The 12,495-nt window shown below is 44.4% G+C and overlaps 1 protein-coding gene across 1 annotated transcript in view; it reads left to right on the forward strand.

Moving 5' to 3' along the window:
* The window catches only part of FYB2 (FYN binding protein 2), a 127,928-nt gene that overhangs the window by 45,673 nt on the left and 69,760 nt on the right, over positions 1–12,495 (forward strand). The window contains exons 3-4 of the mRNA XM_043876370.1: positions 5,833–6,571; positions 11,088–11,249. Of these exons, the coding sequence (XP_043732305.1) occupies positions 5,833–6,571; positions 11,088–11,249 (901 nt within the window). The remainder of the gene's footprint in view (positions 1–5,832; positions 6,572–11,087; positions 11,250–12,495) is intronic.

Here is a 12,495-nt window from a genome sequence, read left to right on the forward strand (position 1 = left end):
TAAATGGAGTTTTAATATCCCCCACTATAGTTGTGTTCTGTCAATTTCCCCTTTTATGGCTGTTAGTATTTGGCTCATATTTGTGATGCTCTTAGGTTGGGTGCCTATATATTTACAACTGTTACATTTTCTTCTTGGATTGATCCCCTGATCATTATGTAGTGTCCTTCCTTATCTCTTACAACAGTCTATTTTGTTTGATATAAGTATTGCTGCTTCAGCTTTCTTTTGATTTTAATTTGTATGGGATACCTTTTTCTATCCTCTTACTTTCAATCTGTAGGTGTCTCTAGATCTGAAGTGGGTCTCTTGTAGACAGTATAGGCAGGTCTTGTTTATATATGCATTCAGTTAGACTATGTATTTTGGTTGGCACATTTAATCCATTTATACTTAAAGTAATTATTAATATATATGTTCCTGTTGACATTCTTTTAATTGTTTTGGATTTGTTTTTCTAGGTCTTTTTTCTTACCTTCCTTTTGCTCTCTTGTGATTTGATGACTGTCTTTGGTGTTGTGTTTGGGTTTTTCTTTTGTGTGTGTATGTATCTACTAGATTTTTTTTGGTTTGATATTCCCATGAGGTTTTGATATAACAGTATATGTACAAACATTGTTTTAAGTTGCTGGTCTCTTTCCACTTAGAGAAGTTCCTTTAGCATTTGTTGTGAAGATGTTTTGGTGGTGCTGAATTCTCTTAGCTTTGCTTATCTGTAAATCTTTTGATGTCTCCATCAAATCTGAATGAGACCCTTACTAGTTAGAGTATTCTTGGTTGTAGATATTTCCCTTTCATCACTTGAAATATATTGTGCCACTCCCTTCTGGCCTGCAGAATTTCTACTGAAAAAATTAGCTGATAACCTTATGGGGATTCCCTTGTATATTATTTGTTGCTTTTCTCTTGTTGCTCTTAATACTTTTTCTTTGTCTTTTATTTTTGTCAGTTTGATTAATATGTGTCTTGGTATGTTCCTCCTTGGGTTCATCATGTATGGAATTCTCTGAGCCTCCTGGGACTTGAGTGACTATTTCTTCCCCCGTATTAAGGAAGTTTTTGACTAATCTCTTCAAATACTTTCTCAGGTCCTTTCTCTTTTTATTCTTTTTTGGGGATCCCTATAATGCAAATGCTGGTGCATTTAATGTTGTTCCAGCGGTCTCTGAGACTGTCCTCATTTATTTTCTTTGTTTATTCTTTATTTTGTTCTATGGCAATGATTTCCATTACTCTGACTTCCAGCTTATTCATTCTGCTGCTGCAGTTATTCTGCTATTGATTCTTTCTCATGTATTCTTCATTCCAATTATTGTATTGTTCACTTGTTTCTTTGTTCTTTAAACCTTTTAGCTTCATGTTAAACATTTCTCTCAACTTCTCAATCTGTGTCTCTGTGCTTTTCCCCAAGATTTTGGATCATCTTTACTATCATTACTCTACATTTCTTCAGCGAGGTTGCCTATCTCCATTTCATTTAGTTGTTCTTATGGGGTTGTCATGTTCCTTCATTTGCAACATGTCTTACGTCAACCTTTCTGTTTGTGGTCTCCTTTCTACATGTTGCAGGATCACAGTACCTCTTGCTTCTGGTGTCTGCCCCCTAGTGGTGAGATTGGTCCAGGGGCTTATGCAGGCTTCCCGGTGGGAGGGGCTGATGCCTGCCCTCTGGTAGATGGAGCTGGATCTTGTCCATCTAATGGACAGGGCTGTGTCAAGCGGTGTGTTTTGATGTAGCTGTTGGCTCAGTATGGCTTTAGGCAGCCTGTCTGCTGATGGGTGGGACTGTGTTCCTGTCTTGCTGGTTCTTTGGCCTGAGGCATTACAGCTTAGAACCTCTAGGTTGTTGGGGGTGGGGGGGGGCAGGCCTTGGTGCCAAAATGGGGACCTCTGAGGGAGCTCATGCCAATCAATATTCTCTGGGGCCTCTTCCACCAGTGTCCTTGCCCTCACAGTGAGCTACAACCAAACGCCGCCTCCCAGACCCCTAGTTAGGTCTAGCCCCAGTTCATGTGGAGGTACTGCTTTGTGCTGGTTCCCAGTGTATGTGAGACCTTGTGTGCAACCTCCAAGAGAGAAGTCTGCTTCTCCCAGCCCTGTGGAGCTCCTGCATGCAGGCCCTGATGGCCTTCAAAGTCAAATACTCTGAGGATTTTTCTTTCCAATTCTGACCCTCACACTGCCTTGGAAGGCTGTTTTTTATATGGGAATGTCCCTGTGTAGTCTCTATGTGTTTTATATTTTTTGATGTGAGGACTGTTTTTAGTACGGATGTCTACTACCCCTTTCCTCAGTGTATGCTAGCCATTATCCCCTTGATAGGAGATGTGACTGATGTTGTGGTGACCTGAGCCTGTGATGGATATTGAGCAAAGCCCCCCCCACCCCCACTTTCTCTGTGTTGTGACTGCCCTGTCAGGGGCAAGTCTGCTCCCTAGCTTTTGGAGTAGAGGTCCCCAGATCTGTCTCTGAGCTGTGTTTCTGATCTGCAGTGTGAGATAGGCAGAGTTGGAGCACTCCCACTGGGAGAAAAGTCACTGTGTTTTCCTCCTCTGGAGCTATTTACCTGTGTGCGTATTCTGTTGTGTCATTTTTCACCTCTTGTGCTGACTCACAAATTACACTATTGTTGGAACTGCTCTCAGCCCCACCTTAACCGTGGTTATAGTGGCAATTGTTCCTGGTGTTTCTCAGGCATTGTTTTCACCAAGTCACCAGTGCAGATCCACCAAAGTCATCCTAGGACTGCAGTAGTCATGTGCCTGGATCCACTGTGGGAGTTAATGGAGACAGCTCAGATTCTAACCTGCTCCAGGCCCACAAAGCCCACAGCTGCTAAAGCCAGGCCCATCTCAGGTGCGGGAGCATTCATCCGTTCAGATATTCTGCAGGTGCTAAGTTTTCAAAGCCAGCAGCAGTGGTGTAAATCTATGGTTCTTGCAGCCATGACAAGAGAATCCAGCTCTTCTTCCTTCGCTGCATGGCCCCAGGAGCTTAACTGTGGTTTCAGTCCCACCTCTGCTTGTGGTCCTCCCACCAGCACCTGTACCTGAGACCCCTCTAGGGCCAGTGGGGGTGGAGGCAGCAATGGGCAGGGTGTGCAAGCTCACTGGGGCCAGCAGGGCCAGAGGAGGTATTGGCAGGAGGGAAGTGGGAGCCTGCTAGTGCCCACCAAGGCAGGGGGCAGGGAAGGGGGCACAGTGGTGGCCCTGCCTCTTGTGCACCACTCCACAATGGCATTTTGCTTCTCTGGTGGCCCAGGTTTCTTCCACAAACATTCCTGACTGTGGAACTCCTTATTCCTGCCCCTTCAGATCTGTCTCTTCATAGCCAGCAGCTGTTCTCTTCCTGAGCCCACTCTCCAAACCCCACATTCCAGCATCCAACCACTTCCACACCAGTGAACGTGACTCAGGCTGGGGCATGCAGAGCCGCAGCACAGACCATTCATGTAGGTCTTACACTGTCCTGCCTGCCACAGACCAGTTTCTGTATTTCCTCTCTGTCCCAGCTCTCCCCGGGGGAGAGGGAATGGCAAACTGTTGTTTAATGAATACAGTGCTCCAGTTTTCAAGATAGGAAGAGTCCCGGACATTCACTGCAGTGTGAGTGTACTGAACATTACTGTACTATACTGTACACTTAAAAATGAGCTATGGTGGTAAATTTAAAGTTAAGTGTATTTTACCACAATTTAAAAAATATTAACCACTGAGGTATATGCATCTGTCATCTCATGTGAGCCTTGCAATAACCCTGAACTGTTAGTAGTATATCCCTATTTTATAGTGAGGAGCTTAAGGCTCAGAAAAGTGAAGGAAGTTGTCCAAGGCACATGACTGGAGAATGGCAAAGCTGAGCCTCATCCTAGGATCTCCTGGTTCCATGCCCAATGCTGGCTGCTACCACATCAGGGGAGAGGAAGGTCAATGGAATCAACTCGACTGCTGGTTGAAATATAAGAGATTAACCCTTGGCAGTTTGTGAAGAAAGCTATAAATGTGTGTGTAGGGGTATGTATGTGTGCATGAGTGAAAGAGAGAGAGAGGAGGAAGAGAAGGAAGGGGATGGAGGGAGGGTTGAAGAAAGAGGGAAGAGCATGCAAGCATGCTTCCAGACACCTGCTTCATAGTCCTTGTTCAATATTCCTCCCTTCCTAAATCTTCAGAGGGCAGGTGTGAGTCAACTGTAAATACAGTGAGAAAAGGTGATCCAACAGTTATTCCTTCAGCAGGCAAAATCCAAAGTTACCTGCATGGAGATTGTCTGTATACCTAAAATTAAGACCCTTAAGATGATCGGGAGAAGTTGGCAGCTGTTACTTTGGAAATGGATCCATTAGATGTCCTTCTATGCTCTATCTACCCACCACCTCCTCTGAAGACAGAAAATGACAGAATGGATGTACAAAAGTAATTTTAGTGAGGGAAAGGAGGGGTGGGACTGGGAAGAGCACTACACAGGCATCGAGCCCAATCCCACCTACATAGACCACCCACTTACGTTATGATCCTGTGCGTGTCCCTTCCTCTGCTCCAAGGGTTGGCCTGCTGTTACTACCACCATTCTCATTCACTGGATTTGAGCAGAATTTAAAGTAGAACACAATCTCCCAAGGAGAGTCAAAAATACAATAGCATCATCTCGTCCCTTTAAGTAGCTTTTATTTACTATGTGCCAGGCACTGTGATAGACTCTTTACATATGGCAGCCCTCATCCTTCTACTGCTTGCAAGTTATTTTTATGATGAGACTGCATTGATGATACCAAGTTTCCCAAAATATTTGCCTAGATGATAAAGAGCGGAGTCAGAAATGGAAAACATACCTGTCAGGTTCCAAAGATTGCTCTTGTTGCCACCCTGTGATATTAAGTTCAATAGCCAGGCAACATGGAGCCAGGGAAGGAGTTAGCCTACCTGTCAGCCACAGGGCAAATCTTGTGGAGAAGGTGGGCATTATTGTTGCAAGAAAGCAGTTGACAAGTAGGTAGGGAGATGCATTGGGGGAGCAGGAACACATAAGCAGAGTCAGGGTGGTAGAGAGTATAAAGTTTCTAGAAACTTGTCAATTATCCTTTTGGTTTCAGTTCAGTTCAGTTCAGTTGCTCAGTCGTGTCTGACTCTTTGAGACCCCATGGACTGCAGCATGCCAGGCCTCTCTGTCCATCACCAACTCCCAGAGTCCACCCAAACCCATGTCCATTGAGTTGGTGATGCCATCCTACCATCTCATCCTCTGTCATCCCCTTCTCCTACCTTCAATCTCTCCCAGGATCTGGGTTAAGTGGTGGTTGAGAATCCACCTGCCAATGCAGGAAATGCCAGAGATGTGCGTTCAATCCCTGGGTTGAGAAGATCCCCTGGAGGAGAAAATGGCCATCTACTCCAGTATTTTTGCCAGGAAAATCCCATGGGCAGAAGAGCCTGGAGGGCTATAGTCCATGAGGTCATAGAATCAGACACAACTGAGTGACTAAGCACACACACACATGTTGATCTATGGCTGAGATCATAATCCCACAACTTTTGTTCTTAAATGCCGCATGAAGGGGTTTATTTGGACAGGCAGCAGAGAGCCACCAAAAGTTTATATCAAGGGATTTATCAGTAATTGTTAGTGCTATCTATTTTATAAGCATTCTTTGTACGTTGTGATGAAATTAAGCATAGCTGCAGTGTTTCAAAGAGCACATAGTTGTTTTCACTCTGCCTCACATTACTGATACTACTCAATAGATAAGCAATGGCATTATATTAGCACCTAGAGCCTCTTAGCAAGCACATGAAGTCAACTAATGGTGCTGCTTTTTTCTTTTCTTTTATGCTCTAGGAAGGATTAAGAAACTTCAAGGAACTTCGAGCCAAATTTCAAAATCTTGATGCATCATGTCTTTCAGGACCTATTAAATTCCCAGCAGATGTTTCTCAAAAGGGAGACTTTGGAAGTAGACAGTCCACAAAGACTTTGGCCAGTGGGAAACCCCCCTCATCCAGCCACAATCAGCACTCACCCAACTGTGCTGATGGTGATCCCCAGCCTCTTAAACCCCAGGAAGTGAAGGTGACTCAGAAGAGTGAGACTCAGAAATGTTCTAATTACCTGGAACCTCCAAGTATTTCTGGTTCTGCAGTAAGTTCACAGAAGGCTTCTCCGCAGTTAGATGTGTATCAGTCAAATGGCGAGATAGGCAGTAAGAAGAAAGTAATGGTGAATGATAGCTTCAGAAACAAGCTCTGGAGCTGGGAGGTTTTATCTCAGAAAAGTGAGACACCATCCGTCTTTCTCCCTGCCAGTTGTGGAAGCAGGGCCTTCCATCTAAAAGAGCAGAAAAGTATCAAGCTGACTCCAGAGGAGCCCAGGGAAAAGATGGAAATAAAAGAAGCCCAGTCCCTACCTTCCCACAGGCACCTGATGGCCCAAAGAAGATTGTGTGCCATCTCTGAAGATCCGACCTTTCGACTTTCTCAGTGTAGCAGGGAGAGCGGAACAAACTCCAGTCCTGAGAGGAGCCTGACAGGGAGTATCTTTCACCCTGTCTATGACAATGAGCTCACCAGCCAGACCCCAGGTGAGAAATCAAACCCCCACAGGCCTGGGGGAGGGATCACTGTACATTTCTAATTTAGAGCTTACTGGCATGGGTGGTCTCATATGTGGCCTGGGCAGTGTTTGTCCCATACTCTAGCACAGATATTCTTTTTTTTTTTTTTTTTTTATTTTTTTTTTTCCAGTGGGTTTTGTCATACATTGATATGAATCAGCCATGGATTTACATGTATTCCCAATCCCGATCCCCCCTCCCACCTCCCTCTCCACCCGATTCCTCTGGGTCTTCCCATTGCACCAGGCCGGAGCACTTGTCTCATGCATCCCACCTGGGCTGGTGATCTGTTTCACCATAGATAGTATACATGCTGTTCTTTTGAAATATCCCACCCTCACATTCTCCCACAGAGTTCAAAAGTCTGTTCTGTATTTCTGTGTCTCTTTTTCTGTTTTGCATATAGGGTTATCGTTATCACCTTTCTAAATTCCATATATATGTGTTAGTATGCTGTAATGTTCTTTATCTTTCTGGCTTACTTCACTCTGTATAATGGGCTCCAGCTTCATCCATCTCATTAGGACTGGTTCAAATGAATTCTTTTTAATGGCTGAGTAATATTCCATGGTGTATATGTACCACAGCTTCCTTATCCATTCATCTGCTGATGGGCATCTAGGTTGCTTCCATGTCCTGGCTATTATAAACAGTAGCACAGATATTCTAAGCCCATCTGCTAGATTATAATTTCAGGCCTGGATTAAGTGATTAATCTCCTGGAATTATACGGAGAGACAGGTGGGACAAACCCGGATTTGAATCCTTCAGCTCTACTTCTTACAAGATGCCTGAACTGGGGCAGTCTGCTTAACTTCACAAAGCCTGGTTTCCTTTCCTATCAATCGATCCATTGCCAGTATTCCTTGTCTTAGTACGTAGCACAACCACCCTCCTATTTGCTCAGGCCAAAAATCTAGGAATCATATTCTATTCCCCTCACCCACCCCACCTCCCTGCCTCTTTGTTTATAATTAATTATTGTTTGCAGCAAGTTCTTGGCTCCGTCACCAAAATACATTCGGAATCTCCTGACTTGCTTCCATTTCCGCCTTCTGCTCAAGTCTACACCACTATGGACCATCCTTTGCTTGGACCACTGCAAGGTCCAGCTGGTCCCCCTGCTTTCACAGCCTTGCCCTCTTGTATTCTATGCTCCTCCTCGCAGGTACAGTGATGCTCTAAAGCATTAACCCAGTCATATCACTCCCCTGCTCATTTCAGCTTTAGCTGTCTTACTGTGGCTCATACAGTTTGCTCCTTGCCGACATCTCCTACTCTCTCCTCTCTCACCACATTGACCTTCTTTCTATTTCTTGGATATACCAAGCTAGTTCCACCCCAGAGCCTTAGTGCTTGCTGCTCTCTCTGTCTGGAACACTTTTCCTGTAGGACTTTGACATCTCACTCCTTCATTTTATCAAGGTCTCTGCTCAGTACCTCCTGCTGTGTGTGGACCTTGTGGATCACTCTATCTGAAATAGCCACCCACCTCCAGCAGTCTTTTTCTTACATTGCTTTCGTGTTCTCTCACTTACCCCTATCTAGTTTCTTATGTATTTGTTTATCTCAGTAAAGTATAAGTGAAGTGAGAATAAAAACTGTCTTCTTTACCATTGTATCCCCAGAACCTAAAAGAACAAGGCCAGTTTCAATGAGTTCTCAGGAAAGTATTTTTTTTAAATAAATGGCTGGCTGGCTGGCTGGCTCTCTTGCTTACAATCCTATTTGGTTTCTCTTTCACTCAGAATAGCATTTAAACTACTTACTACTGACTTCATGGCTCTGCTTCTGTTGGTCCCTGCTTATGTCTCTGACTTACTTCCTGCTGTCCTTCCCAGGCTCACTAGCCTATAGACAACATCCTGGATTTCCTTGCTGTTTTGTGAACAGACTTCACTACGACTCAGGACCTTAGGATTTCTGTTCCCTCTTCCTATACAATACTTAGCTTCGATCTTTCCTTTGTTACCTTCAGGTCTAAGTTCAAATGACACTTTCCCAGATAAGCCTTCCCTAGCCAAAGATCTCTATCTAAAGTCCATTACCTCACCACCAAGAATTCACATTCTTTCATATCATCCTGTTTTATTTCCTTTATAGAATTAATAGATTGCTGTGATTTTCTTTTTCTACTTTTTAAAAATTGAAGCATAGTTGATTTACAATGTTGTGTTAGTTTCAGATGTACAGCAAATGATTCAGTTATACATATATATGTATATATATGCTTCTATTCTCTTTTAGGTTCTTTTCCTGTATAGGTTAATACAAGATACTGAGTTTAATTCCCTGTGCTTTTCAGTAGGTCCTTGTTGGTTATCTATTTTATGTATAGTAATGTGTACATGTTAATCCCCAAATCCTTATTTGTTCCCCACCACTGCCCTATTATGGTTTTCTTATCTGTTTATTTGTTTGCATGTTTATCATCAGCCTCCTCCTATTGGAATGAAAATTCTTGAGGGCAGAACTCTATCTTTTCTTATCCTTAACTCTAGTTCCAGCCCCTGGAACAATGCTTGGAATATAGTAAATAATTGTTGATGAAGGGATAGGGAGGAAGAAAGTATGAAGGGGAGCAAGGAGAGAAGGGAGGAAAGAAAGGTCTAGATAACCTACCTGACAGAGCTGTTGGGAGGATCAAATGGGATAACCTGTGTAAATTGCTTGGCACAGTGCCTGATAAAAATTAGGAGCCCAGTTAGTAAGTAACTGATCTTTCACTTTTACTGTCTTCTCTATTATTTGATAAAGACTAAAATCTCTGACTTCGAAGCTTATAATTCAAGTCTTAAAAGAAAGGAACTTTGGCCCTAACTATGTAACCCTTGCTAGTAGGGCTAGAAAGACACACCCCCGCCCTCCTCGACTGCAGAGGATAGCAGGGCTTTGAGGAGGTTGCACTCATGTTTTTGTAAAACACTAGCCAACTTTCTCTAGTTTTACCATGTGGCCAGCCACTGTATTATGTCAACCAAAAGTCAAGGCACTTGAATAATATAAGATTTTGTGCTGTTTTCAGTGTAAAAAACATATGCAATATTTATATATAATGTTGGAATTTCTGTTGGTTGGCTCATCAGTGCAGAAGAATAAGATACATAAAATTGGGACTATCCTGGAAAATTACAGGATGTAGAATCCACAGGTGCCCAGGTACCACAAAGCCAGCCTTGAAACCTGTTCTAGATGTTGGAGTCCTGGAAATCAAGAGACCAGTTGTTACTCCTCTTCATGTCCCCCATATTATTTGCCCATCATGAGCGCTTGAAGAATGCTTTCAGGAAACAGTCATTGTCATTGTCCATCTGTCCACTGTCACTGTGCATTTCTCCTGATGCTGGTCCTGTGCTTGGCACTGAGAGGAGATCACTAGGGCCTAGTTCCTTCCCTCTAGGAACCTACATTCAGTGGGAAGATAGACCAGCCCTGCTCATATGTCATAGCACTGATGGAGAGGTGGTAACAGTGTGCTAGGTGATACTGAACAAAGAGTGGTTGATTATGAGCTGGTTTCCTGGTAGAAATCTGGACAGGTATCATTGGAGAAGGGTCTTAAAGAATGAGTCAAAGTTCACCAAGGAAGGAGTAAGGGAACAGCATACCAGAACAAGAATGGCATGAACAGTTCAGTTCAGTTCAGTTGCTCAGTCGTGTCCAACTCTTTGCGACACCATGAACCACAGCACGCCAGGCTTCCCTGTCCATCACCAACTCCCGAAGTCCACCCAAACCCATGTCCATTGAATCGGTGATGCCATCCAACCATCTCATCCTCTGTCGTCCCCTTCTCCTCCTGCCCTCAATCTTTCCCAGCATCAGGGTCTTTTCAAATGAGTCAGCCCTTCGCATCAGGTGGCATAAACAAAATCTTGGATATTTGAGAGCTATTTAAAGCTTTTGAAATCAAATCTGGACTTGTAATAACCTAAAAAGGAATCAGAAAAGGATCTTATATACATATAAAAACTGAGTCATCTTGCTGTGTACCTGAAATGAACACAACTTTATATACATATACACGCACACACAAACATATGACTCACTATGCCATAAAACTTTGTAAAATAACTATACTTCAAATAAAAAAGTGAATTAAAAATAGAATAAAAATAAAATTAAAAAGGAGAAAAAAAAAACTGCAAAAAACATTTATGAAATCTGGAAAACTGAGAAGCCAGTGGTGTGAGCGAAAGATGTTGGGACTGAAGATTGGGGAAGCAGGATGGTAAAATGTGGTAAGAAAAAAAAGTGTAGACTGAGGCTGTGTGGTGTTTTAACACCAGAGGATGGAGCGAGTGGACAACAGCTGAGGAGATCGAGCTTCATCCTCTGGGCAGCTGGGATGGTGGCAAGCTTGGGTTCACATGTTGATCAGGACACTCTGGCTACTGGGTGGAGAATAGGTGGGAGGGGAGTGAGACTGAGGCCAACCATGAGATGGAAACAATAACCTATATTTTGGACTCTTTGTCCCCAGAGGAACAGTCAGATGTCAGGCATCCACAACTTCCCAATATCAAGCCACTGCCTTCCGTCGAGTCCCTGGGTCCTCCTCCCCCAAAGCCGCCAAGGCCCCCAGTTGTGACCCTCCAGGCCTTCCAGAGGCAGGCAGCTGCTCTTTCCAAGCCCGATGGGGAAGGTAAGAAAACACACAGGGCCTGTGCACAGCCCCCCAAGGGGAGTCATGGCTCCCGTGCCCCCATCTCCCCGTCACCTCCCCCCGCTGCATCAACTCCCAGGGGATGGTGCCAAACTGCTTTTCTGTGGGGCTGGACATCCATCACTGCTTATTCTCAAATAGAGGCTGTGGCAGCTTGCCCGTGAAATGACAAATCTGTGGGAATTGGCCCCTTATCGCTCCTGGGCCAGCCTGCTTCCCCTGAGAGCTTTGCGTTTGATCACTGGGAATCTGTCCAAGAGGAAGAAAAAGAAAAGTAGCTGAAGAGGGAGGCAGGGAGTCTTTGTTTTCCTACAAAGCCTGTGTTGTCAACACAACCAAGAGGAGTAGGAGAGGGGGAGGGAGTGGAGAGAGGAAACTCAGTGTGAACTTGACCTGGGATCATGATGGGAGTCTCCTGGGCCACTGTGATTGGTGTTCAGGAATGAATTGAAGGGCCCCCACCCTGCCCCCACTATCCTCCGTTCCATAAACTGCAGCATCCTTGGTGGGCAGCCTTCTTTCTGTGCTCTTCTGTGTTTCCCTCTGCTATGTAAGGGAACCTTCTCACCCCTATCCCCCACCGTAGCCTGATCCCACTGACCCTGTAAACACCTTAGCTTACATCTGCTCTAATGAAACACGAGGCGAACATACACTTTGGGGTGATGTGTGGTGCTGTGCTAGCATTTTTCTTACTGTGGCCACGTGCACCAGTGAACGTGCTAACCAGTAAAAGAGCTAATTCTTCATTCGTTTCTTCTTAGCTTGCTGATTGCTCATTTGACTGCTGTGGGCTACCTCAGGGTGAAATTTCTTTAACTCAGTGGTTCTTAAACATTGGCATGCATCAGAATCAACTGGAGGACTTGTTAGAATACAGCTTTCTGGGTCCGAACCCAGAGTTCTGAGTCAGTTGGTCTGGATTTCTGCTTAGTCGCTCAGTCATGTTCGGCTCTGCAACTCTGTGGACTGTAGCCTGTCAGACTGTGTCCATGGGATTTCTCTGGCAAGAATATTGGAGTGGGCTGCCATTTCCTCTTCCAGGGGATCTTCCCGACCCAGGGATCAAACCTGCATCTCCTTTGTCTCCTGCATTCCAGGTGGCTTCTTTACCCACTAAGCCATTGGGGAAGTCTGGTCTGGGTTTGGAGCATTTGAGAATTTACGCTTTTAACAAATTCACTGGGAGACACTGATGTTGCTGGTCTGGGGGCCATGCTTTGAG

Source organism: Cervus elaphus, chromosome 20 (assembly GCF_910594005.1).
Source record: "Cervus elaphus chromosome 20, mCerEla1.1, whole genome shotgun sequence".
NCBI lineage: Eukaryota > Metazoa > Chordata > Mammalia > Artiodactyla > Cervidae > Cervus > Cervus elaphus.